Source organism: Penicillium subrubescens (genome assembly GCF_028828155.1).
Source record: "Penicillium subrubescens strain IBT 31985 chromosome Unknown utg000005l_segment0_segment0, whole genome shotgun sequence".
In the NCBI taxonomy this organism is placed as follows: Eukaryota; Fungi; Ascomycota; class Eurotiomycetes; order Eurotiales; family Aspergillaceae; genus Penicillium; species Penicillium subrubescens.
Window position 1 is genome coordinate 4,042,851 of NW_026643155.1, and position 25,165 is coordinate 4,068,015.

A 25,165-nucleotide genomic window follows, 5' to 3' on the forward strand; every position below is an offset into this window, starting at 1 on the left:
TTCGAAACTACCCACCTCACATATCTACTTTCTATCCGACGACGTACATACCACCCAATCATCTTCCCATTTTTCACAGCGATATCATCACACGAAAAGGAGTTTCGTTACGGGCGCTACTGTGCTTTTTGTTTCTCTGCTTTCTCGCGGCGCGATCGGAGGTGGGCCAAGGCGTTAAGCTTCTCATCTATCCATTATGCTGGCCATAATTCTTCATTCTGCTTTGTATCATCGTCACTTCATGTTCCATCCCTTTTTCTTGTTTCCCTGCTCGATACCCAGTGTATCCTATTTTCTAACGTATTTGCTTGTGCTACGCTCCGCAGTCAAAGACTCAGACTCGGAGTTCAATGATGATTCTATTTCCAAAAACAAATTACATCACTGCATAATCTCTCCGTAGTCTTCATCAAATAGCCACCTAACCTTTTAACTAAAATAAAGAAAGTCAAATCAGTGGTACGTAGTGACCCAATCTCCGTCTCCGTCGGCCCATAGATCCAACCTCAGCCAATCATCCGCGCACTGGGGGCCCCCGCCTTCTATCAACGACCGCGGTCCTCCAAACTTATCTCTCTCGCGGATGAAAGTCGTCCTAAATCCGGAGTACAGAATAGAACTGGAACCAAATCCTCGTGCAAGACCCCGCTTCCACAAATCACCTCTTTAACAGACTCACCCCGCCGCGCCATGTCTACCAAGCCCCACGTCGGCATTATCGGCGCCGGCTTCTCAGGCCTACGCTGCGCCGACATCCTTGTCCAAAGCGGCGCGCGAGTAACTATCCTAGAAGCACGGGACCGGATTGGTGGGCGAGTAGGTTTTTTCCCCGCAGTCCACGCTAAGTTTGCTTTTTTGTTGGCTTCCTGTCATGGCGAATCGGAGATCGTCGATCTTGGAGTTTTGCTGATTGGTCTTGTTTCTTTCTGTGGTTAGGTGCATCAGGAGGTGGTTGGAAGTCATTTGGTGGATCTGTATGTTTCTTTTTTCCCTTTCCACTTACATTTTTTCCTTTGATTGGACTCCTTGCCGTCGTCTGACTACAAACTAATATCAATACTAGTGGTCCAAATTGGATTCATGGCACGGGTGAAAACCCTATCATATCCATTGCGGACGCGACGCAGACTGTCGCGCATGACCCAGAGGGGCGGAATATCTCGATCTCGCGCGATGGACATCTCCTCGGTGAAGATGTTGTAACTAAGGCTGAGGAGTTCATGTGGACGACTATCGGGCAGGCATTTGAATATAGCAAACAGCATGGGGATACAATTCCTCCAGAGCGGAGTCTATATGACTTTTTCCAGGAGAAGCTGGAGCAGTCTGACTTCTCTGAGGAGGAGAAACACCTCTGTCTGGACTCTTGTAAGCTCTGGGGTGCTTATGTGGGTGATCCTATTGAGAGGCAGAGTTTGAAATTCTTCTGCCTGGAAGAGTGCATCGATGGAGGTGCGTAATATCTTTTGCCTGCGTACATCAACCAATTGTCCTTGTTGTGTTTATCTGCTAATATGTACACTCGCAGATAACTTCTTTGTCGCATCAACTTATAAACGCATTTTGGAGTACGTCTCCAGAAATGTACTATCACAGGCGGATATCCGATTTAAGCAGGCAATCGTGAGCATCGATGCTCCACCACGCAATGATGCGCAGTCTCGGCATCAGATAACTGTAGCCACAGTTACAGGTGAGCGCTACAGCTTCGACAAGGTTGTTGTCACCTGCCCGCTGGGTTGGTTGAAACAAAACGCAGAGGCATTCTCTCCGGTCCTTCCTATCCGATTGCTCGAAGCCATCCACAGCATCTCCTATGGCCGGCTAGAAAAGGTCTATGTGACGTTTCCACGGGCTTTTTGGCATACTCCCAGCATAAACACCAACGGCCAGCATGCCGGTTCAACAAGTGGCTCAAATCCAGTGAAAAATCCCGTTTTCGCTCAATTCCTCAACCCTTCCTACGCAGAGCACCCGGAAAATATCGAATGGAACCAAGAATGCATCTCTCTCGCCGCAATGCCAACACCATATAACCACCCAACCCTCCTATTCTACACCTACGGACCCTGTTCAACACACATCGTCGAGCAAATCGCCTCATTAGACCCCCATTCATCAGAATACAGGAAAGTCTTAGTCGGTTTCTTCGAACCTTTCTATTCAAGGCTGCCGGGATACGACATTACCTCACCGGATTGTATCCCCACCGCGGTCATGGCAACTCGTTGGCAAAAGGATTCTTACGCGGGTAATGGGTCTTATTGCAATTTCCAGGTTGGTCTTACACGGGCTGATGAGGATATTGAGGTGCTTCGTTCTGGTGCGGGTGTTGGATCTGAGAGGGGGCTGTGGTTTGCGGGTGAGCATACAGCGCCGTTTGAGGCGTTGGGTACGACGACTGGGGCTTATTTGAGTGGGGAGAGGGCTGCGGTGCAGGTTTGTGAGAGTCTTGGGTTGAGGATTAGTTTATATGGTGTGGGTGATTGAGGCTGCCCTTCTACTTTTTACTTATCATCAGCGGTTCCATAGGTTGGCCTGCGTGGATGCCTGGATTTGTGTATCTCTTAGCTTTCTTATTAGAGGCTTGCACGTTGGTCTACCTGCTTTGTCTTGGAAGCCTTAGTGAGGTTTGCTGCATCAACAAATGCTCTTACCTATTGACTGCCCGAGGAACCTCGTGTAGTGGGATCGAGATATATATACATTAGTATCTCCGGCGCAATACGCTCAGCATAAGAGAAAAAGTCTGTGTGTGTCCTCATGAAAGGTAGAACCTAAGTTATCATCTGAAGGATAAGTGAAATTCCAAATCCATTGACCAGGTATATCCAGAGGGTTTGTTTCTGTGCATCATGGGAGGCATTGTGTGTGAGGGCTGGATGGACGGGTCGGGTCCTAAGCGGGTCCAAGCCAATCATCTGACCAATCATATTGTTTTGTGCACCAAATCGCTACCATCCCGTCATATATCCACAAACTCCAAAAACCTCCACCCACCCACTTGGCCTACACGTTAAGGACTCGGGCTTCGGCCGGCTGGCCCAATGGCAAGGCGCTTGACTACGAATCAAGAGATTGCAGGTTCGACCCCTGCGTCGGTCAATTTTTTGCATTTTATAATCATGTTTTGGCTTTGAGACGTCTATCTTTTTGCATATGGATGCCCAGGGTAAGCGTGTGATAAAAGTCTACAAGAAAAAATGTGTGGCAGAATTAGGCGGGAAATCGAGAGGTATGATAGCCTTACAGGGTCATTGATTGCGTTTAGCCTGAGCTGTCCAATGTGTTAAAATGCCCATCTGATCATCTAGCCAATTGAGTCTGCTGAGTCAAATTCTGTAGTTGTTTGTGGTAAGGAACCTGAGCCGTTATGTGATTGGTTATTATCAAGTATTAGAGACTTATACAGTAGGCCTTGTTGACGAGTACCTCGATGGTGGTTCATATGTTCCAGATCTTGGTTCAGAGCCGTAGGTAAAATTCACAATACCAGATCTCCTTCCAAAAATATATCTCATTCGACATAGGTATAGTCACCTGGCCATGGTTCCGGTGCGGTCGGACCGATGCGCAAGTATCTCTGCCTTCCATCCCAATTGGCTTTTAGACCGAGGTAGCCGATTTAATACTGGCCTTGATGCTTCAATCCAATGTGGATCGCAGATAGCACTAAAAGTTACGAAGTATAAGGATAATCATCCGCCGTCAAATAAGACTTCGTTCATATAGTTGGTATCTCGATGAAACTGTAATAGAGTAAACTATAGTACTGCCAAGCGCCATGTCAACTAAATTTCGGAACAAGATTTGAACTAATCAACTGTCTGGAATAATGGTTCATGGAAATGCCTGATACATTATTTGGTACTTTTGGTTAATCTCAGACGTCATGCATCGATCATCAGCTGCGATGTTGCTTTGGTGAGCCATACTATGCTCTGAAAACTCATCGCTACTACAGTGGTTGTGTGCGATGAAAGACAGGAACTCCTTTTGCCGGGCTCTGCAGAGACAAAAGGCAACAGGAAACGCAGCATTCAAGCTGTTCCGACTTTTTGGTAGTTCGAGTGTTACTTGGTCTGTTCTGATGTGTAGCATGTTTTCTGCTGAACTTATCAACTGTAGTATGAAAGGGTACCTAGACCTAGTCAGATAAGTCACAAATCATGTAGACAAGACACATGATGAAGTTCCATCAAGCTGAACCAGTTCATAGACTCGATTGACTCGCATGACCAAGTTTCCTGCGATTCAGAGATTGGTAGATCTTGCCGGCCTGGTGACTAACGATTTGACTGGCGCTGCGACCGTGTCGATTAGGTTTTGCGATTGAGGCCCACAATCTACTACTATTCTACAGCTCTATTGCTACCCTATTGCGGGGTTTTAGATTGGCTGATTATCTTGGTTGATTTCTTTCTCATGCTTAGAGCATCTCTCTCGAATAGTCATTGAGAAGAATTGTCTGAACAGGAATCGTTTAGTCCGTGTGCTAAGTGCATGTCCTCCTGCCCTCGTGCTCCCAAGGTCGATAGCAAGACTTGATTTACTCGGTTTGATGAGCCTATAAGCCAATCTTAAGTACAGGATCTATCATACTCGGATCTGTCAGACGGAGCAGTCTCTAGGGTCGCGGGTATGGCCGGCCACGCAGAAGCCTTTACTCGGGCGGGCCGGTCCGCAGAGCGTGCTCGGTATGACATCACAACGTTATACTGCAAGTTGATAGGTCCACATTTAACTGGAAGTCCTTGCCGAACCCTGAGGATTTGGAAACTTATCTCCATGGAGGAATCCCGGGTAAAGTTTTCTTTGAAAAATGTGGTAGTGTCATCGATCATGCTCTTCAACCTACCAATAGGTGGAGAGCCAACCAAGTTTTAAAGACTGAAACGTGATCAGACCAAACTAGACTGTTATCTTAGCGTTCTAGGGACGGTGAAGCCTTGTTTTCGAGGCCGACCCAAGCGATGAATCAATAGAGAAGTGCAACAAGGAAGCCGGTGGGTCATCCCCGGAGATCTAGACTCTGGATAAAATCGCAAGTACCTTTTGTGGGGTGAGATTCTCAGTGTATATGCCAATCGGATTGACACGCCATTCGGTCTTCCTCGAATGTTCCGTTCGCGTCACAAGACTACATTATCTACATGCTGAAATTCACGTTCAAGAGATATATCGATATCAGGATGAGAGTTTAAAAGTGTTTAGCATATGGTTTGTTGTAGGTAGTTGAGTCATAGACAGGAAATTAGGATATGGGTTAGCCAGCTAAGCTGTTTGAAACCTGAGTATAAAATATTGCTAGGTGCTGACATGAATAGATATTATCATTCAACTAATTATCTCGATTGAAAATCTTCGGAAAGCACAGTCAAGATGAAGGGAATCAAGGCATTCGGCCTTGCCTTGGTGTACTCGAGCTTTGCCCCGTTTACATTGGCATTGGAATACTCCTTTACCCAAAACGTTACTGCCCAAGGTATGAATGGCGCTGTATCCTGTGAGAACAGTATATGCAGTCAGGCTGGGGCTTCAATGTTACGACGAGGTGGAAATGCCGCGGATGCTGTAAGTGAAACTTGACATAGAATTGCTAGTTGGAAGCTGACAGTGAAGCTATAGATTGTTGCCACAGTTCTTTGCGTGGGGGTTACTGGTAAGACCTTCAAATGACCTGGTGTATCATGAATAAACGAACTGACAGTAACTTTTAGGACTGTATAACAGTGGAATCTCTGGAGGAGGGTTTGCCCTTGTCCGACTTCCAAACAACACATACGAGATGGTCGACTTCCGCGAGAAAGCACCAGGTTATGCAAGCGAGACAATGTTTGTAAACGACAAGAATGCCTCCCAGGTTGGTGGAAAAGCTAGGTGAGTCGTCAAGAGCCCTAGAGTTTTATGAAAATCTGCTAATGCCAATGAACAGTGGCGTCCCTGGGCAGCTACGTGGTCTCGAGTATATCCGCAAACGATATGGCAAATTAGATTGGAAAACTCTCATTGCGCCAGCCATTGAGGTGGCTGATACTGGTTTCCTCTTTGGCCATGACATGGAGTGGATGGTGAACTGGACATTGAAAAATGCCCCCTTGTTGAATTCCTCTCAGCCAAATCTATTCACTCAGGATCCTGCTTGGAAGCCGGACTTTGCTCCCAACGGGACGCTCCTCAAAAGAGGAGATATCATGACTCGAAAGAGATACGCAGGAGCGTTAAGGAACATCTCAGACAACGGCGCCGAGGACTTTTACACCGGTTCAACTGCCAGAACTATGCTACGAGCAATAAGGCACTATGGTGGTAATATGACAGAGAGAGACCTGATGAATTACACCGTTGTCCAACGGGAACCAAAACAGGTCCAATATCGGAATTACACCTTGACCAGCACAGTTGCTCCCAGTAGTGGCACCGTTCTCCTCAACATTCTTGGCGTTTTGGACAATTATGATGACTTTTTCACAAATACATCAACAACAAATCGGAGCACTCATCGGATGGTCGAGGCTATTAAGTTTGGATATGCTTATGTATGTGGTTCCTTGTCATATGGTATTGCGTCGATCCTCGAGATGAATATGCTAACATAGGATCTCCCCAGAGAAACTCTTTTGGTGACCCAGGATTTGTTCCGAATGTTACCAATCTGGAGACCACTATGTTGTCTCAAGCGCGAATTCAGAGGATTTATCGTAATATTGATGATAATAGTGTTCATGGGAACGTCAGCTTCTACGACCCTGACCATAAGTGGACTCCAGAGTCGTATGTGTAACTCTACATACAAGAAGATCGCAGCACTAATCTTTGTTCCAGGTTTGGTACTTCGCATATGGTGACATCTGATAAAGATGGCTTGGTTTTCTCCCTGACCACAACGACAAATCTTCCCTTCGGTAGCCATGTCATGGTCCCTGAAACCGGAATCGTATTGAATTCCCAGATGGATGGTAAGTGAGCAAAATGTTTACTCAAAGATACGAGACTGACAAACCTAGACTTCTCTACTCCTAACACCACTAACGGATTCGGGTATCCTCCTACTCCAAACAATTTTATCAAACCCGGAAAACGCCCTCTGTCTTCTATCTCACCAATCATTGCTGTTCGCGATGATGGCAGCTTTGCATTTGCTACAGGAGCTGCTGGAGGAAGCCACATCCCTACCACGACTCTGCAGACCTTGATTCATGCTTTGGACGAAAATCTGTCGCCAAGTGACGCCTTGGCTCGCCCACGGCTGCATGATCAATTGTTCCCAAACTATGTTGAAATCCCTGACACTTACAACAACGCCACTGTCGACTATTTAGTAAGCCTCGGGCACGAAATCAAGAGAGTAGATGAGTGGAGTTACGCACAGGCAATCTCCCAATCTCCACAAGGTCTATTCGTTGCTGCAGCAGAACCGAGACAGCTTGAATCAGGGGCCTTCGCGGTTTAGTTGAACTGGATCTTGGAGATTCCGAACCATTCAATATGGTATCGAGATCATTTAATGTCTAATTGGATCGGGCTTGAGATCTTCACATGGGCCCTCGAGTGATAGCTCTGTAATGGGCTCTATCAAGAAGAAAACAGAGCGCAAGTGGTTAGTTTGAGTACTAGGGGGCTTCTGGGTTTAGTTGGAATGAACAGTCGTTGATATTCTGATTCTCAGGAAGTATACGATGGCAAAGTCTTGATCAGCTCATTGCTAGCCCAAGCTCAACTTTGGAATCCCACCCCTCAGTATCCCTCAAATATTGATATAATTCAATATACGAAGTCTCTAAACGGCCATGTTTGAATAGGCTCGTCGGCTGTTCCCTCACTACAATATCGAACTTTATTAGAGCCTTCCCGAACCTCCTGCGAACTCTACACAAAAATTAGTTAATCAATAACTTTTCATTTTTCATAGTGAAATTATCGTCACCTACCCGGTATTCGTTGAAATGACTCTGAAAATTTAATTCTATTGGAGATATAGAATTCATGTTCATTCGGATGTTTAGTAGGATAAATAGTAGAGTTGTGTCTCAATTTCAGCAAGGAAAAGTTAAAAAAAAGGAAAAGGAAAGGAAAAGAGTGACTTACCAATCCCGCGCAGGAGATCCCAAAGTGTCACCTGTCAAAGGTTAGTACATACAGTAAACAAACCTATCCAATCCGTTCGATATCAAACCTCAACTGGGGTGAGAAGTTAGCATCGGGCCAAAGAACGACTCGTGCAATTCGTCGAGTACCACGAGCAAATGAATTCAAGACAAGATGCGCGACAATTTTGCCAATTGGAGTTCCAAGCAAGATTTGAAACTCGGGCGTATTGGATTCCATTATCCGGGGATACTCATCAGTACTGGGCCAGAGAACACCTATGATAAACCCACGCGTTACGGCGTTGGCCACGTCAGCCACAAACACATACCTGAGAGTTTCAATGTTGTAGTCCTTTTCGTATACAGCCTTGGTGATTTCGGATATAAATGGGTATTGCGAGCCTTTAGGGCGATTGACGTCCTCCAGGAAAACCACGCCCTCTGCAGTGCGGCCTGTCCACCAAGAAACCATGTAAGGCTGATTCGGTAGAGACTTTACCATAGAAGTCCAGCGATATGGGGTTTTCCTCGGTGGAGAACCCTTTGCGCCTGGGATACCAGGAGGAAGAAACGTTGCATGGGTGGTGTAGTTTGTTGGCAAGTCGGCAGGCTGTTCGAGAAGCTCCCATTTGCTACTCAAAAGCCCAGGGAAATTGCACCTTGATAGCGAGATTGGGCAAGGTGCAGACGGAATATTGATCCATTGAAGCAGTCGCATACCCGCCTCCTGTTGCTCGCGGTAGTTCTGCAGTGAGTCAGATGCATTGAAAGGGGTATCCTTGCCTTCCTCACGACCATCAAGCTTGTCGCCATTTTTACTAAATGGTCTGTAGCCAGGGCGGAAACTAGATGAACTATCGTTAGCCTTCGTGGATGTTTCGGAGCTTCCCCTCTCTCCACTCATTGAATTGATAGGAGAGGGTGATTTAGATGAGCTAGAAGCTGAACCACCAGCGAAGAATTTGGGACCGGAGAGTCTTGGTCGGCGTGACATTGTTTTGCGTGATTGACTTTCTTCAACGTGACGAGTAGACTTACCAGACATGTAAAAATCAGTGACAAAGATGCAAAGTTGATCAGAATCCGAGTGGAGACTCGAAGGTATGATCGAGGGCAAAATGCCAGGAGTTGATGGCCATTTTATACCTTTTCTCTCGGGTTCACAGAAGTGTATTGCGTGAACAAAACTCATGCGTAACAAAGGAAATCAGAACGGCATTGATGAAAGACCGTGAATGTCATTTTTAGGCATAATGAAGAGACTTGACAACATGAATGACACGCCGAGAATAATTCTTTGAGACAAAGATCGATTGAATACAAAGAGATTGTCGGTCATAACAATGGCTATGACCGTTCAAAGTAGACAAAGTAAGGCAGAGTCATGATCTATAGATAGACCCAAAGGAATCTCGGGATAGGCTGTATATAGAAGTATGAGAAAAGACTGGAACAAAGACAACAATACATTTTTCTTGACCAACCTAGTGAACTCCATTCTCATTTTTCCACCGTCCTAGTCTTTGCTGTAGTTCATCTATCTGCGCAATCGAGGACAGGGATGGTCTCACTGAACGGGCCGGATACGCTAAACCCATTTAGTCAACTTTCAGGACTTTTGCCGCGGCCCTCCCAGTGAGACTTCTTTCCACTGTACTTTACCTCCAATTCTACTTCGTGAGAAATGCGTACAGCCGATGATCGCCGGTCGCGATCCCCGGCAACTCGCCGAAACGGCACGCTGCAGTCATGCGAGCCATGTCGGCGGTCGAAACAGCGATGCGACCATGAACGGCCCGTTTGCCGCAGATGCACCGCAAAGAGGATCACCGACCAATGTTTCTACCATCCAGCCCCGATGACCCGCCGGAGAGCCTCGGACCATACCGGTTCGAATGCAAATTTGGCCTCATCGAGAAGGCTGACTAGTCAGCCAACCTCCAAGTAAGCATTGATAAAGACCGAGGCACACTTATTCAAAGAAATTGACCGGCCATATCAGTGCTTCGAGTCCCGGCTCAGGCCCTTTGCATGGCGGGCGTTTATACGCACCATTAGAAGCGCCTTCTGCACTGCCGGGATACATGGGCTCCACGAGCTTCACCGCGGTCCTGGCAGAGCATCGTAATGAGATCGCATTTGAGCAGGACGAGAATGTGGAGTCATGCCCGGTGTTGGTTGTGGAGCCAGATCGAGTCCAGTCCGGAGCCGAGGTTTTGCTTTTCCTGTACAATCTGAAAGACCGTCGCAAACTAGTTGACAGGTTCCACCTGCGGTCATGGAATACGGTTGTACCAAAGATTGTTCTGGATGCTATCATGGACTCCATTGACGAAATCTTTAGCGGGTTTAATGCCAATGATCTGATGCCCCAACTGCAGAGTCTGGCCACTCAGATCTTTCAGAATTCCTCGCGAGCATTGACTACGCATCAGTCAATGACTATAAAGGAGTATTGCGCTTCGTTCACAGGCCGGAATACTCGTTGGGAAGCACTGGGGAATATTTTTACTCTGTGCGGCCAGCAGCTAGTGATCACCCCCGATAACGACCCTGCCGTTACCCAGGGAGATGACCCAGGAGCTAAGGATCGATTATTGGAACAAGTGACAGTGGCCAGTACAATTTGTCTCAATTTTTGTGACCAGGCCTCCGCTGCTAATGAAATGCTGGCGTGTCTGCAGTATAACGATGTCATGTTACGAACACAGCTCTATGGAGACTCGAGTATGCCTTCTTCCTTCTGTGCAATTCTCGAAATCTAACTGACAATGGAATTTAGGCTACCAAGCATGGCGACGACTTGGTGATCTCACAGCTACCATCTACGCCGCTGGATTGCATGTGGAATCTGAAAACTCAGATGATTGCCCTTTCTTCCTTCGGCAATGGCGCCGATGCTGCTTTACATCAGCATTTTACATGGACAAAATGATGGCTACTTTCGTTGGCCGGCCACCACTACTGAATTACCGATACTGCACGTTAACTCCTCCTTTGGATTTAAGTGATGAAGCCCTTGTAGAAGGGGGCGAAGTTCTGGATCAAGCTATGTCAGAGCTTGACAGTGCAGGCTGGAGCACAAAGGGGATTCGTCACCGAATGTCAACGGGGCGAATTCGATTTCAACTATCCGTCTTTAGAGAAAGAACACTGGAGATCGCATTGGCTAGCCACGAGCCACGGGATTTGATTCAAAAGTGCAAGTAAGTGGAAGAAAAGCAAGGTTGTACTGGTAGGTGGGCCCAGACTAACACTTTACAGTGAAATTCGTGATGGTGTACGTGCAGTGTGGGAGTCGACTCCAGACAACCTCCGATATGATCGAAGGCCAAGAGATGATTTCCACCATGGGTGGTTGACTATTGTTTACCTCTATCTCAACTACTTGTACACCTGCTTCCTGCTTCAGCGAGCCTTGATCAAGCATACGAATACTGGACAGGAGTCGCTCTGTGATATCTCGCGCCAGGTTCTGGGTATCGTGAACAGCATCACCACAATGCGCAATCCGATGGTGGACCTTGACCGGCATTACTCATGGATTGTACGTTTACCGTTCGACCTTGATATCAAAACTTGGACGTCTGGTTTACTAATCGAGATCAGGCTCTTACATACGGTGTCCCAAGCTCCGGTGTTCTTCTACTGGAACTTCTACATCAGTCTCACAAACCCGGACCACACAAAGTTGTCCTTCCACGAGCCGAGCTAGTCCGCAACCTAAGCGTGTTCATCTCGATGCTTTCTTGGATTGCACGACCCGGGCATGGCAATTATCGCGAATGCAAAGAAGCCGAGAAGAATCTGTCTCGCATCTTGGACCAGGTCCTCGACCCACAGCCTGTTCATCCAGAGATGGTCCATGATGTCACGTCCGAACTATCTAGCTTCTTGAATTGGTCAAATTCCAACAGCTGGGACCTTAGCTCGGAATATTTCCCTGCGGCGAATTCGTTTGTCCCATGAAAGTGGGATCATCGATGATCTACGTGAGAGTATGTGCACATCTGCAGTTCATCAAATCATGAATATTAGCGATGATTGGGGGTATGCAATTAACACCAGGAGCGATCATCCAGCCAGAGAGCTGCAGCTTCCCCCGAAGTGAACGCCTTCAGACAATGATCTCAAACGATCATACCATCCATACATAGTCATTCCGCGGAGGATGCTCTGGCACATAATACGCCCGGTGACATAGAGGGCAGTTATAGTGGTCTCCCAAGAACCACTTTTCGAGACACTCCCGATGAAAGACGTGCAAACACCGCAGCTCGCGAATTTCTTCCGAGCGAGCCACTTGTTCCAAACAAACGGCACTGAATATTTGTGTCAGATTCTTTGCGCGGAAAAAACGATGTTTGTGATCAAAGGGCATTCAGGTCTTACCAGACAAATTGGCTATCCACGGCTTCGGACAGGCCCATCGCACCCTTCGTGGTAGTCCACCACTGTTCCAAGGTGCGAGTCGGTGAAACAGCATCGAGGCTGCGCAAGCGCTCATCTGGATTTTTCCTCGATCGCAAGAACGCCCGGTGATCACGCCGGTTGATGACAATAGTTAGACTGGGAGAGTCAGTATCAAATCTGTGTAACCCAAACCGGGGTATAATCCAAAGATTAAAAATCAAAGAAGGAGGGGGTGTGTCAAGATTGAACAGCGTTTGATGTATCCAAAATGACAATAGTTTCCCATAATATAAGTCCAAGGAAACAGTAGAGTACTTACATTAAGCTCAAGACAATCAGCAGCACCACGCCTAGTCCGATCCCTAAGACGATAGCCATGTGGCTCGTCTTTAAACTGTGGTCTTCTCCCATGGCCGCGGCGTGCCGTTTCTAATAAGCGACAGCCAGTTGGTGAGTTGGTAAATCCTCAACCTCCTATGCTTGACGCAGCTTCCCGAGCCACCGAGGCTTCACTATGGATAAAAGGAAATCGAGCACAGAGCCTCACTGGAGAGGGGAGGTCGGTGGGAAAATGCAACAAGCGAACAGACACTTGAACAGCGTTAGCCCGGGAGTTTCAAAAAGAGAAACCCCTTCAGAGTAGTGGCTGCGATTTAGCAAAGAACAGCCGATCACAGTAATAATAAAAGGCCTCGCGCCAGCGTTCAAGGAGCTGAGCTGATGATCGACCCGTCAAAGCGGGGGAAGTTCGCTAGTGGAGAAGACACGATTCCAGCGATAGGATTCATTGGAAGAATCATGGACTCGATGGGGATTATGGTCGTCCCCCTCCCTTGTCGATGGTGAACCAATCGAAGCGAGTGGCGCTGAAAGGGATACGCGGGCCAAGGTGCTAGCGGCTGGGAATGTTGATCGGCTGGATTGCCCGTTTTCTTGGAGAGTTTCTGGGCTGGGCCTGTGAGCTTGTGGAACGCTGTCACTGAGCGACATGATGAGGTGTGCCGCGTCGTATGATTGTTGGGTTTCCAAGCCTGTTGGCTGTTGGGCGGGTTGATGTTTCCATGGAGGAGGTTGTTGTACGACGAAAGATGAAAGATGAAGCGAGGTGATGGGTGCTGTTATCAGGCTGTCAGACCTGTCACCCGTTTACTCTTCGGTTCTTTGGTTCTACGAGTACCACAGCTTTTAGCTCCTTCACTCCTCGACTCGACTCCACCCCCGCCCCCCACTGCTCTCCACCGATTTACTTTATTTTGGAGATCCACGAGACCACCAGAGAAACGCTGACATCGGATTGCAATAACAAACTACTCGTGAAGTCTTCCAGCGTTCTCAATATTCATCGCCGTTATCCCCGCTTCCTCCTTCCCCGACCGCAAGTGCACCACATTGCCCTCCTCGGGAATCCGCTCCACCACTCGCTCAAACAGCTGGTCGATCTCTTCGAGTGTCTTCTGTTTGGTCTCCGGGAAGTAGAAGTAAATGACCGGGAGTGACACGCAAAGATCTGGAACGAGATTTAGCAGGGGGCAAGCTAAACACACAGGGATGAGACACTGACTCCAGGCCACAAACACAAAATAGAACTTCCATTGAAGTTTCCCCAGCGCAATGGGCGATACCTGATTCCACAGCGTACTCACTGCCCAGTTCCCAATCCCCACCGCGAAGGCGTTGCCCTTACCGCGAATCTGCATAGGCATGACCTCCGCCATGTACACCCTGCAAACCCCTGCGTCAGTCTCACGGGCCGCACCGTACCGAATCAAAGTCCAAAGGATGCACATACCAACCAACGGGCCCATACGAGAGCGAAAATATCACCGAAACGGCGAAAAGGAGAAAGACACCGCCGATGCTGTACCCTGTGCGTTGGCCATCTGGGTTCTGCGAGTTTAACGCTGCCTCGCAGATCAGCGCGAGTGAGATCCCTATCGTACCGAAAAGTAGCGGCTTGCGGCGACCGACGCGGTCGAGGATGAAGACGATGAAAATGAGGTTTGAAATTGGACCTACGCAGTTGTACAGGCCGGCGACGAGTGTGTTGCGATTTCCCGTGAATCCGAGCGCCTTATACATGATTGTTTGGTAGTAGCCGATCACGTTGATACCAGTCATCTGGGTGAAAGCTTGCACCGCGAGTCCGTGACTAAAAGAGTTCGTCAGCCTGGGATCTAGTCACCCTTCCGAGGATCCGAGACGAACAGCATCCGAGTCCGCCATTGAGGAACGGTGAACATGGGCAGCCAGCCCTGCGCAGCTACAGATTGCTCGGCTTCGATCGTCCGGCAGATCTCGTTGTATTCCGCTTCAATCCAGGCCGAATTGGTCCCGTCAAAGTGCAGCTTGTGGAGCACCCGCTTTCCTTCCGCATATCTTCCCTTCTCGATCAGGTATCGAGGGGACTCGGGCAGGAAGATCATTCCAATAACCAAAATCAATGCTGGGACCACTTGAAACGCCAGCGGGAAGCGCCACTGGAACTGGCTGGAGTCTGATGCGTGAAGGGACCCATATCCTATCCATCTGTATTCCCCTTGGGATCAGCTGCTATCCCTACATAGCCCCAATATCATGCATGTCTTTGGGCTCTCGGAATTGGAAGGTTCTTACGTGCTGACAATAAACCCAACTCCAATCATTTGTTGTGCCAACCCCACAATCAGACCACGCGACTTGGGATGAGCAAACTCGGCTTGATAGACAGGGACGGACATGGACATGAGCCCAACGGCCCATCCTGCCAAGATGCGACCCACTAGGATCATTGCCAAGTTTTGAGCCGCTGCTTGAAGAGTTGCACCAACAAGGCATATCAATGCGCCCATTTGGATTGTGAATTTGCGGCCGAAGCGATCCATTGTCAAGCCACCTTGCAAGGCCCCGATGACGGCTATACAACATCGAACCAGGTGAGAAGGCGATTCGCAGATTCGTAGGTATTTCAAAAATCAAGACTTACCTCCACCCGAAAAGGTACTATTGATTGCACCTATAATTGCCGACGTCTGCGTAGTATTGAAGTACTGCAAGAAATTAGGCGATTCAATCACGTCCGTCATGACCCCGCTATCGTAACCGAACAGGAATGAGCCTGTCGCCGCCAACACGGCGACCCAGATTGCATAGAAGCGGCCCATCACGAGGTCTGAGAATGTCAATTTCGATCTCAATCTCGATCTCTCTGTAAAACGCGTCAACTGCGGGAGGACCTTGCTAGTCTACACCACTACATGGGTATAACCAGCTGCAGCACGATCATGGTTCTTTAATACTGCCGACGTCGAGACCCCTGCACCCTGAAAAGGCGGGGCAATCAATCGAAAAAGGGGGATATAATCTCTAGCGCAGAAAAAAAAAGACCCTAACCGAGATCCCTGCTAGTAATTGACCGGGGGTAGGAAAGTAAATGAGTGTGAAAATGTGCAATGCAGAAATCCGGGGATGTGGACGGCCCCATCTCCACGACATCCCCGAGCTGGTTTCGGAGGATCCGCCTATCAGAATGCCCGACTGACTTGCCTCAAATCCGTCCCCGGTGTGCCGAACCGTTAAACCCCCGCACAAAAGGCAAGGATATAGGACCCTCGGTTGGATTTATTGGGATATTGGCATGCTAGTATCCTCTAGTCTGACTGTATCCCGGCATAGAATGTTTCTAGAATCTGCGGTAATTGGTCTTTTTTGCTTCGGCTGGGTTGACCAAGCCACCTGGGAAACCCCGCGGTGACGCCCTGCATGAAGGTCTTGGTGGCAAAACGGTCAAAACATACGATTGTTTTCTCTTTATTGGATTCTATTTATCCATCTATGAGAGACAGAGACTTTAACTCGTGGTCTTGGTGGCTTTGTTGATTGGTATTATGTACGCAGTACTGTGTTGGCTTCAAGTATACATCCCATCTGCCACGTGACATGGACCCTCGTGAATGGTCACGTGAAGACGTGTCTCAGCGCGTTCGAAGCTTTGGTCCTGTTGAGCCACACACGTCAGCTTTGACACCAGAGACCCAAGTTGATGATGATACACGCACTTTGACAATTAAAACATGGAGAACACCATTTCAAAACTCCCCCAGAGATAGTCAACATTCCTCAGATCTCACACATTCCACCACACGTGCAGACACGCGAGCGCCCCATCGGCCAGACCAGACGGACTCTAAAGTGGAGATCCCGAATTACCTCCAACTGTATGGATGGAAGCCCGGCGCGTTCATAGTTAGGAGAATAAACCAAAGTATCTCGTAATAAATGAAGTCGAACATTCAAACTATGAAAATCACATACATAATATAGAGCTATAGAAATAAAAAAGTAAAGAATGAACCCAATCGCGTCTCGAAAGCACGGTGCAAGTCACAGGTACTTCGCGGGCGCACGTCGTGACTAGCGCGGGCCACGTTCTTGCTACCCTCCGCGTCCACATCGCGACGCGATTCTCACGGCCCTCTTCTGCATACTCGCTTCGACTTCCAGCCTCACCCCATATTTCCTCCTCCTTTTCCCTTCTCTATTCAATTACACAGTGGTTGCCTCCTTTAAACAGACTTACCTTCCCCCAATGCACTCATAGTCCAACAACCATGTACGACCCGGAGCTTTCAATGGCGGCGGCCTCGTCCTCGCCGTCATTACCGGCTGCCGACTCCAATGCCTTGACCTACGCCTTCTTGGTACACTCCCAGAAAACCCTGACTCAGAATCTACCACCTCGAGTCGATAACAAGCTGCTGGCTCGTCAAAAGCGGCGTCGGACGAGGTATGTTTTTTTTGTTTAATCGGATCATCAATGCAGCGGGACGGGCTGTCACGCGTCGTTAGACACAAAAAACTAACCATTACAACCCCCACGGATAACAGCCCGGAAGACCATGCCATCTTGGAGTCTGAATACCAAATCAATCCAAAACCAGACAAGCTCGCTCGCACACATATTGTGAATCGCGTCTCGCTCGGCGAGAAAGAGGTCCAGGTACGCGATGCCAAGACTTGGAGCGTCCACAATCTTCCCGCCGTCCGTGTGGCTGATATTTTTCTTGTGTGCTTGTAACAGATTTGGTTCCAAAATCGTCGCCAGAACGACCGGAGGAAATCGAAGCCTCTCCAACCGCACGAGCTGCTTGCACCGCACTCAAGTATGTCGGACTCGTCGGGCCACCCAGCAAGTGATGATAACGCGTCCGCGGAACCGGGGTCGTCGAGTGGGGCAGAGCAGACTGAGGTTCAGGACCGATCGGAGGAGTCTCGACCAAAGTCATGGGGCGGGGAGCTGTTGCAGTTATCAGATGAATCTGATCCGATAATGGGCGAGAACGAGAAAGATGAGATGGAAGCTCCGTTACCGAGTACACAGACCAGTGTCGCCACGGAGGCTATTGACGAGACCCCGCCAACCACGCAGGAGGAGTTCTTTGGGGCTGAATCACAACAAAGTCTGAATGAGGTAGCAGAAGAGGAATCATCGCTCCAAGTGCCCAAGCGGAAACGGTCCATGTCGGATATTCGGGGAGAGGTGGCGAGCGAGCAGCCCGCGGTGCACACACTAACCACACCCGTCAAGTCACCACCTTCGTTGCGTCTGTCACTATCCTTTGATGGCGAGGCCATGGTGCGAAAGGAGGATGAGATGACACCGTCGCCGCCCAAGGGTCGGAACTCTTTGCGTATCGCCATGTCCTCAGACGGCAAGGCCGTGATCCGTGGGGAGAATGAACCCTCCCCGTCCAAAAACCGTGTGGCCATGTTCTCTGTTCGCCGGCCCAAGATCTCAGGCCTGCGTCGCAGCAGCAGTGCTATCTTCCCAACCACGCCGCGGGCCGGCATGGCCGAGCCCGATCGAGTCTTCGGTCGCTCTCGCGACCCTCGAAACTGGGAGTCTGCCTTTGACACGGATGCACGAAGTGCCCTGTCCACCCCAATGTCCTCTCAAACAGTCCCCACCTCTTCCCCAGGCCTCTTCCAATCGCGCAGCCAGCGCTCATTTACACGGAGTGCATCACAACGACACAGTCTGATCTCAGTCCATGCCGATTCCGCCCGCACACCAATCTCCCAATCAATGGGCGAAAAGAGGCGAAAGCTCTCTCGGACCGTCTCGTCACTGGGCAGGTTAGAAACAGAGCGGAATCGAGGGTCCCCCTACCAAGTATCCAAACTGTCCAAGAACATGACCTCCAAGTCTGGCAAGCAAGATCTCGACCTTGATCCCGGTGACTCGGACAAGGAGAATTGGATCCCAGGTACTCGAGCCACACAAGTCCGTCGGCGCACTACCTCACACGTCCCACGGCCCGCCCTGCGTGATGCCAACCGCAAAAGCGGCCTCGGCATCATGTCCGGGAGTAAACGCAACCGGCAATACCCATCCGGTGTCCAGGGTAAAGCAGGGCCCGATCTGAGCGCAGAGGTATCAGCCTTTATGGCCGGCGGTGCCGGCGGTAGTCAAGAAGATGACTTGGACTGTGTCCAGGGTCTTCTATCCCTCAGTCAAGGGGCATGGCGATAAGACCCGATAAAAAGATAGGGAGAAATGAAACAAACAGCCCATTTGTCGAGGTCAATGTCATTTATCAATCATCGATTCCCCCCTTGTTTTTCCCTCTATTTCCTTTGTTTGTTAACACCCACCTTTTTCTTTTTCTCTCTTGTCTTCATGATTTTCGCGATGTGTGCTTGCAAGCGGTCGTTGCCACATCTGTCACGTGAATGAATCCCTTGTTTCCAAGGTCTGTCTGTCATCTTGTCAAGGCGCATCCTCCTTTGATTTCTCTCCTGTACACCTGCTTTGTGTGGTTTAAGGTCGATCTCCTGTTTTCGGGTGAAGATGGCCTTCGTTGAGTAGCCGCGGAGCTGTGAGTTGGAGAAAGTGATGTGTCTTTCGGCGGGGTGCTGATTGCGGGAGGTAACTCCCGGTGTAGATCTACTAATCCTGGAATGAAATCCCAGTTACGACCATTTAAAACTAGATCTTTCGTATAAAGTACCACATTGTAACCGAGCTGCTGTACAGACCTATTTAATGGTCTTGATTAAATTCTATACATGATGTGCTGATTATCAAGCTCGATTAATCCAACCAAGAGAACAGAACCTCATAGAAAGCTTGAGGATCCTGGAGGAAGGGCGCATGGCCGAGACCGGGGAACATATGGAACGTGCAGTTGGGAATCATAGCTGCAGCCGCAGGACCGAGTACATCATAATGACCCAGCTTCGCAGCAACAGTAGCGGACGACCAAGCCTTTCCAAGGGCTGTAATATCGTTTTGTCCAACCATGAGGTAGGTACGCGTTTGCAGGTTAGGCAGCTGGTAGATAATCGGCTGGCTGAGCAGGGCGTCGGTAACGAGGGCCATCACATACGCATACTGTGAGCCATAGTCGCCAGCGTAAATATTGGCCAGCATTTGGACCCAAGTATCGTACTCAGGCTTCCAGGTAGCATTGTGGAAGTAGCTGGCCAATTCATAAGCCTTGAGGCTGGCAAAGTTCTGCACAACCTGGCTCGCGTAGGTCTGGTCAATGGGCAAGAAGGGGACGCCCTTGGCGACCCAGTCTTCCAAGCCTAGAGGATCGACGAGGACGAGCTGGTCGACCGCAGAGGGGTACATCAGACCGTAGCGGGCGGCGATCATACCACCCATTGAATGGCCGATGACAGTGGCTTTTTCGATTCCGAGCGCAGTGAGTAGGCTATTGATGTTCAAGGCTTGCTGGTTCACATTGTAAGAGTAACCCTGGGGCTTGCTCGATTTGCAGAAACCAATGTCATCGGGCAGGATGACGCGATATCCAGCTGCCGACAGTTGGCGCGCTGTGTCCGACCAAGTCACGCCGCAGAAGTTCCCGCCATGGAGCAAGACTGCTGTCTTGCCATTGGCATTTTTTCCTGCGGGGACGTCCATGAACGCCATCGTGAGCTTCTGGCGCTGATTGTAGAATTTGAATAGCTTCACTGGCCATGGGTAGGTGTAGTTGGACCCGTATAGGTCGTTTGGTACACGGCCATCGTAGATTGTGCCAATGGGGTCGGGGCTGGACTGTGCGGAGACGATAGCCGTGCAGGACAGGATCGCGGAGATGGCGCTGAGGACAGAGATAAACTTCATAATGTGACAAGTTGCTGGGGATGACCAGCTGAGGGCTCTAAGTGGCTGGTTTGGGAGAGCACGAAGGGCTCTCTATCAATTGATTGCAAGCGAGCAAGGAAGACGTGCTTGTTTGTAACTTTGTTCCACCCCCTGCGCGATGTGAACCTATATGTACCCTGCTGGGAAATCTGGACCCACCTGTGTTGTGCTTCTCCATCTCATTACACCCATTTGGCACTAGCCCGATAGTCTTGAGATTGCATTTGTAAACCCTTCTTATTTCGGATGTTTCGGACGCAGAGGGTCAACTTTATTGCCTAGGTGATGAACTACCATAGATTCAATATTGATTGTAGTTAAAAAGTCAATTGTAATAACTACTGCTGCTTACTCTGGAACTGGTTGTAAGTTGTCTCCTCGTGTTGCAAATACCAACTTGAAGTTAGTGTAAAAATCAAGTGACCTAGTGGGGCCCATCAAGCCAGGCTGGATACCACAAGAGCCAAGAGCCAAAGGAAATAGATTCCATATATTAAAAAGAAATAAAATATTCCGTGTTGCTGACTTCTCGGACCGAATTATCCAGTCTGTTCAACACGTTTGGTGGCTCGGTTCCGGTTAGACGGGTTTTAATCAAAAACCACTGCAACATCACTAGAACGTACTCGGAGTAGTCCTCCGCTAATGGCGTTAGTCAGGTACCCCAACAGGCTGTGAATAGATTACCTAGATCCTTCGCTGAAGTCAAATCTCCATTTCTTACGAGGGTCTCGAATCCAGGTAAACCCTTCGATCAAAGCAGTTAGGCGTCCAGATAATAATGTCGCGGAGTCCGGAATGCCCTTGGCGGGTGCCAGTCAAACTTCACTGTGTAGCACGCTATCTATATTATTACGACAATGGAACTACGCGGCCGCGAGCGAGGGGAAGAAATGGAATCCATGCTGACACTAAGAAATGCTTCCCTAAATTCATTTTGCTATCCGTCTCGATCGTTGTCCACAACGACTCGCCCACGGCGACTTTGATCAATCTGTGATGTCGCAAAACACTCCAGGCCCAAGCAGGGCATTGGAAATTCAAGTGCCATGTATTGTCTTCTTGGTCATCACGCCGGCCTTCGTGGCGATTCGGCTATGGTCCCGATTCAACTCCAAGTCGGGCCTGGGCGGGGATGATTGGACTATCTTAGCATCTACTGTGAGTTCTTCATGCGTGACTTTAGGCTGCATTAGCACACTGACAGTCTCAACGACAGGTCTTTGCAATTATTGTTATGGCATTCATGCTCGCGTCCTGTACCTACGGCTTTGGCCAACACATCGCCAATCTTACAAGACCAAATCGGAAAATAACTTTGAAGGTACCTTGAGAATTGACTTTCCAAAAATTTTCGCATTGTTGTCACTTTTCGCTGGCTCTATGCGTCCTCATCTATGGGCTGCTAACCTAGGTCTTGTCAGCTCTTTTTCGTCAGCCAAGCTTTCTACAAGCTCACCATGAACACGACCAAGATGTCTATCCTCATGCTATACCTGCGCATTTTTATCCAGCGTTGGTTCCGCATTACCTGCCACACGCTCCTGGTTATCATCGCCTCTTACATGGTAGCCGCTTTCTTCGCTTCCGTATTTCAATGTACCCCAGTACCAAGAGCCTGGGATAAAACCATTGCAGGATCATGCATTGACATAACTACCAATTGGTACGCCAACGCCGGCTTCTCAATTGCTACCGACATCATTATCTTGGCGCTGCCGATGTATCCGATTTACAAATCGAAGACGCCGTTGAAACGAAAAATTGCCTTGATGATTGTGTTTGCCCTTGGTGCATTGTGAGTTTCAAATATCTTGGTAAGACAGCGAAGAGTTTGAAACTGACTTCGAGCCTCTCAAGTGTCGCCGTTACAAGCATTATCCGGATGCAGACTCTCAACTTTTCGTCCACCAGTCCTGATACTACCTGTAGGTATTCTCACAGGGTCGCCCTCCTCTTGCTCGGACACTCACACAATATCCTCCTAGACGATATCGCCTCCTCAGTATGGACGATAACCGAAGAAAACGTCGCGATAATCTGCGCCTGCTTGCCAATGATGTGGGCGCCACTAGCTAGGCTCTTTCCCTCATTCTTTTCCACAAGTCAAGGAGGCAACAGCCATGTGAGCTTGGCTGTCAGAAGCCCGGGGCCTAACACCACGTCACGGTCTCGAAGTAGCTGGGCCCAGCTCCACGGGAACTCTGGTGAAATGGGCGACAGTATTAACCACCTCAACGATTCACAAAATCGCATCTCGGAGGATAGCACGGGCCAGATCCTGCGTGCCGGTCCGAGTGGCGAAGCCGAGTACCAAGATGCGAAGGGCATCCGAAAGGTAACGGAGTATCGAGTTTCTTATGTGGGCACAAAAAAACCATCTTCAAGCTAGACTCAACGCTAATAGACCGATGTTTTAATTTCATCTAAATTCTCGTCAAATTCGTTTAATGAACAGTCTATCCGGAGTAGAGGATGATCAAGCCTGCGAAGACGTTAGATACGCGTGTGACAGGAATCTTATCTTTCGCGCGTCCGATAATCCGAAAATCCGAGCTACTGTTCCCCATATCGTGTCTATCTCGCCCGAATAACAAATAGAGTTCACGCTGCATCGGAATAAATCCGGAGTAAAACTTGACGTCTGATTGGCCCAATGTTTTATTGTGGTAGGCTGAAACCTGACTGGCGGGAGGTCGCAGTTGAATGTATTCAAAAGTCACTGTCATCAAGCGGTCGCAGCCCCTAACATAATATCATGTCTTCAAAAAGTCCCGAATTAAAGGTTTGGAGCTTGCAGCGGTTCAAATCGACCTTCAGCTCCAGCTGGCTCTAATTAAATCTGGTCAAGTACTGGCATCCTTGCAGCTTTGACTTTGCCGCGGAAAACACTTTGTTTAAGCTAGCCACCAATTAGAGAAATGGCCTTTCTGCTGCTGTTACAATATGATAGGAAGTGGAGATCATGGCTATATACCATGACAGCAATTGCACTGTAGACTCAAGACTCAGATAAGAATGGACTCCGATTTCATTCCGGGATATGTGGAGATCGGCAAAAAATATAGCTAAATTGGGCTACACCAGCTTTGATATCTCAATGGACTGTGGCCGAGCAGCCAACCTTGACCCACCGCGGGGTGCAATTTCGGAGTTCGACTCGGCGTTCAAGTGGAGTAAATCTATGGAATTGTTGCTTGACGGCAACAATTAAGTCTAATAGCTTGGTAGTAACTACGTGAACTTCTCGATAGCTTGAGACAATTTCTCCCTTGTTTCTTCTCCTTCTCTCCTTGCTATATCTCTTCCAGAGCTTCAATACATTCACACAAACGACAGCAGGTTGAGTCTCTCAGTCTAGAGTCCCTTCGCAATGCTGAACATGAACACTCCGGCGACCCAACGCACGACCACATCCGAGCCATCATTTCAATCATTTCGCAATGTCTCCGCCTGCAATCGCTGCCGTCTACGCAAGCATCGCTGTGACCAGCGCCTCCCGCGCTGCGAACCCTGTGAAAAGGCAGGGACGCGCTGCGTAGGCTATGATCCACTCACAAAGCGAGAAGTTCCGCGCAGCTATGTGTGTTTCCTCGAGAGCCAGGTCAAATATCTCAAGCAGCTATTGATTGACCACGGGATTGAGTTCAAGGCGACCATGCCATTTGATGAGAAGGAGCCATCGCGAATGGGTGCCATAAGGCATAGCCTATCCCAAAGGCAGGAACTTTCCGCTGGGAGAGCTGGATCTGAGGCTAGGATTGAGCAGAAAAACGACCGCGCCTCGCTTAAGAGAAAGCTCGGTTCTTCACCCGCCGATAATACTTTGCCTCCGCGACAATTGAAGCGCGTCTTGCAGCTAAACTTGATTCTCAAAGACCTGCTCACTGAGAGCTATGCGTCTTACCATTGCGACAGAGAGCATGTGCAACCTTCTCCACGGACTCCTGTATCCACGCAAGCCATGCAAGGCATCTCGATTCCGCATGATCAATATTCAACGCCAGAACTAAGTGACGACCACGCGAGTTCTGATTCAGGATCTGGGTCTCCCGAGTCACTACAAATGCACTTTGATGACTCGAACTCGGCGCACGATATTCCCGTCATGAGCGATGAATTCCAATACAAAAGACCATATACACCACAAAGGAGTTTCACACCAAATCTTAACCCGATGCATCCCAATTTGGACACCCTTGAGACGAAGCCATTGCTCAACACGAGCTCTCCAAATATTTCTCAAGGGGTTCCAGTGAAGCAACCCGTCTCTGCTGAGCCAAAGGAATTGCAAGCTAGTTCTGAGATTGGATTTGGCTTTCCATCGGAAGCAGATCAAAAGCAAAGCGATCAAAACACTTACGACTTGTTGGATGAATTTCTTGTTGGCTGGGACGAAGACCGGCTAGGAATATGCTAGACGGTTCTTGCATGGCATGTCTAATTCCTATTGGGTTTTCCAAAGCTCTTTCCAGGGGTCTTTCCAATGGTTGTTTAACCGGTCGTGGCTAGTATGTCACCTTTAGAGAAG

General features: G+C 48.8%; 10 protein-coding genes across 10 annotated transcripts; 6 read left to right on the forward strand and 4 right to left on the reverse strand.

The window, feature by feature from the left end:
• Positions 1 to 690: 690 nt before the first annotated feature.
• Positions 691 to 2,490, forward strand: N7473_007984 (flavin monoamine oxidase family protein; the record flags this gene model as incomplete). The annotated part of the gene is made up of 4 exons (XM_057153924.1): positions 691 to 816; positions 937 to 974; positions 1,064 to 1,452; positions 1,529 to 2,490. The coding sequence occupies 4 exons, from the start codon at positions 691 to 693 to the stop codon at positions 2,488 to 2,490; spliced, it is 1,515 nt and encodes a 504-aa protein (XP_057008262.1).
• Positions 2,491 to 5,382: 2,892 nt separating this feature from the next.
• On the forward strand, positions 5,383 to 7,453 carry N7473_007985 (gamma-glutamyltransferase family protein; the record flags this gene model as incomplete). The annotated part of the gene is made up of 7 exons (XM_057153925.1): positions 5,383 to 5,574; positions 5,629 to 5,662; positions 5,721 to 5,880; positions 5,936 to 6,539; positions 6,611 to 6,774; positions 6,826 to 6,959; positions 7,008 to 7,453. The coding sequence occupies 7 exons, from the start codon at positions 5,383 to 5,385 to the stop codon at positions 7,451 to 7,453; spliced, it is 1,734 nt and encodes a 577-aa protein (XP_057008263.1).
• Positions 7,454 to 8,151: 698 nt separating this feature from the next.
• N7473_007986 (uncharacterized protein) lies at positions 8,152 to 9,084 on the reverse strand (the record flags this gene model as incomplete). Its single annotated transcript, XM_057153926.1, has 1 exon — positions 8,152 to 9,084. The coding sequence occupies one exon, from the start codon at positions 9,082 to 9,084 to the stop codon at positions 8,152 to 8,154; it is 933 nt and encodes a 310-aa protein (XP_057008264.1).
• Positions 9,085 to 9,774: 690 nt separating this feature from the next.
• N7473_007987 (putative C6 transcription factor) lies at positions 9,775 to 12,059 on the forward strand (the record flags this gene model as incomplete). The annotated part of the gene is made up of 5 exons (XM_057153927.1): positions 9,775 to 10,034; positions 10,093 to 10,817; positions 10,873 to 11,296; positions 11,355 to 11,637; positions 11,700 to 12,059. 5 exons carry the CDS (start codon positions 9,775 to 9,777, stop codon positions 12,057 to 12,059), a joined length of 2,052 nt encoding a protein of 683 aa, XP_057008265.1.
• A 169-nt stretch (positions 12,060 to 12,228) lies between these two features.
• Positions 12,229 to 12,914, reverse strand: N7473_007988 (putative RING finger domain protein; the record flags this gene model as incomplete). The annotated part of the gene is made up of 3 exons (XM_057153928.1): positions 12,229 to 12,412; positions 12,483 to 12,659; positions 12,823 to 12,914. The coding sequence occupies 3 exons, from the start codon at positions 12,912 to 12,914 to the stop codon at positions 12,229 to 12,231; spliced, it is 453 nt and encodes a 150-aa protein (XP_057008266.1).
• An 896-nt stretch (positions 12,915 to 13,810) lies between these two features.
• On the reverse strand, positions 13,811 to 15,643 carry N7473_007989 (sugar porter family MFS transporter; the record flags this gene model as incomplete). Its single annotated transcript, XM_057153929.1, has 6 exons — positions 13,811 to 14,010; positions 14,065 to 14,225; positions 14,293 to 14,652; positions 14,709 to 15,029; positions 15,117 to 15,396; positions 15,466 to 15,643. 6 exons carry the CDS (start codon positions 15,641 to 15,643, stop codon positions 13,811 to 13,813), a joined length of 1,500 nt encoding a protein of 499 aa, XP_057008267.1.
• Positions 15,644 to 17,089: 1,446 nt separating this feature from the next.
• N7473_007990 (homeobox domain-containing protein) lies at positions 17,090 to 19,011 on the forward strand (the record flags this gene model as incomplete). Its single annotated transcript, XM_057153930.1, has 3 exons — positions 17,090 to 17,265; positions 17,367 to 17,478; positions 17,560 to 19,011. The coding sequence occupies 3 exons, from the start codon at positions 17,090 to 17,092 to the stop codon at positions 19,009 to 19,011; spliced, it is 1,740 nt and encodes a 579-aa protein (XP_057008268.1).
• A 561-nt stretch (positions 19,012 to 19,572) lies between these two features.
• On the reverse strand, positions 19,573 to 20,613 carry N7473_007991 (alpha/beta fold hydrolase; the record flags this gene model as incomplete). The annotated part of the gene is made up of 1 exon (XM_057153931.1): positions 19,573 to 20,613. The coding sequence occupies one exon, from the start codon at positions 20,611 to 20,613 to the stop codon at positions 19,573 to 19,575; it is 1,041 nt and encodes a 346-aa protein (XP_057008269.1).
• A 756-nt stretch (positions 20,614 to 21,369) lies between these two features.
• On the forward strand, positions 21,370 to 23,026 carry N7473_007992 (uncharacterized protein; the record flags this gene model as incomplete). The annotated part of the gene is made up of 5 exons (XM_057153932.1): positions 21,370 to 21,795; positions 21,854 to 21,958; positions 22,059 to 22,432; positions 22,495 to 22,562; positions 22,623 to 23,026. Exons 1-5 carry the CDS (start codon positions 21,634 to 21,636, stop codon positions 23,024 to 23,026), a joined length of 1,113 nt encoding a protein of 370 aa, XP_057008270.1. The 5' UTR covers positions 21,370 to 21,633.
• A 981-nt stretch (positions 23,027 to 24,007) lies between these two features.
• N7473_007993 (uncharacterized protein) lies at positions 24,008 to 25,054 on the forward strand (the record flags this gene model as incomplete). Its single annotated transcript, XM_057153933.1, has 1 exon — positions 24,008 to 25,054. The coding sequence occupies one exon, from the start codon at positions 24,008 to 24,010 to the stop codon at positions 25,052 to 25,054; it is 1,047 nt and encodes a 348-aa protein (XP_057008271.1).
• Between the last annotated feature and the right edge of the window lie 111 nt (positions 25,055 to 25,165).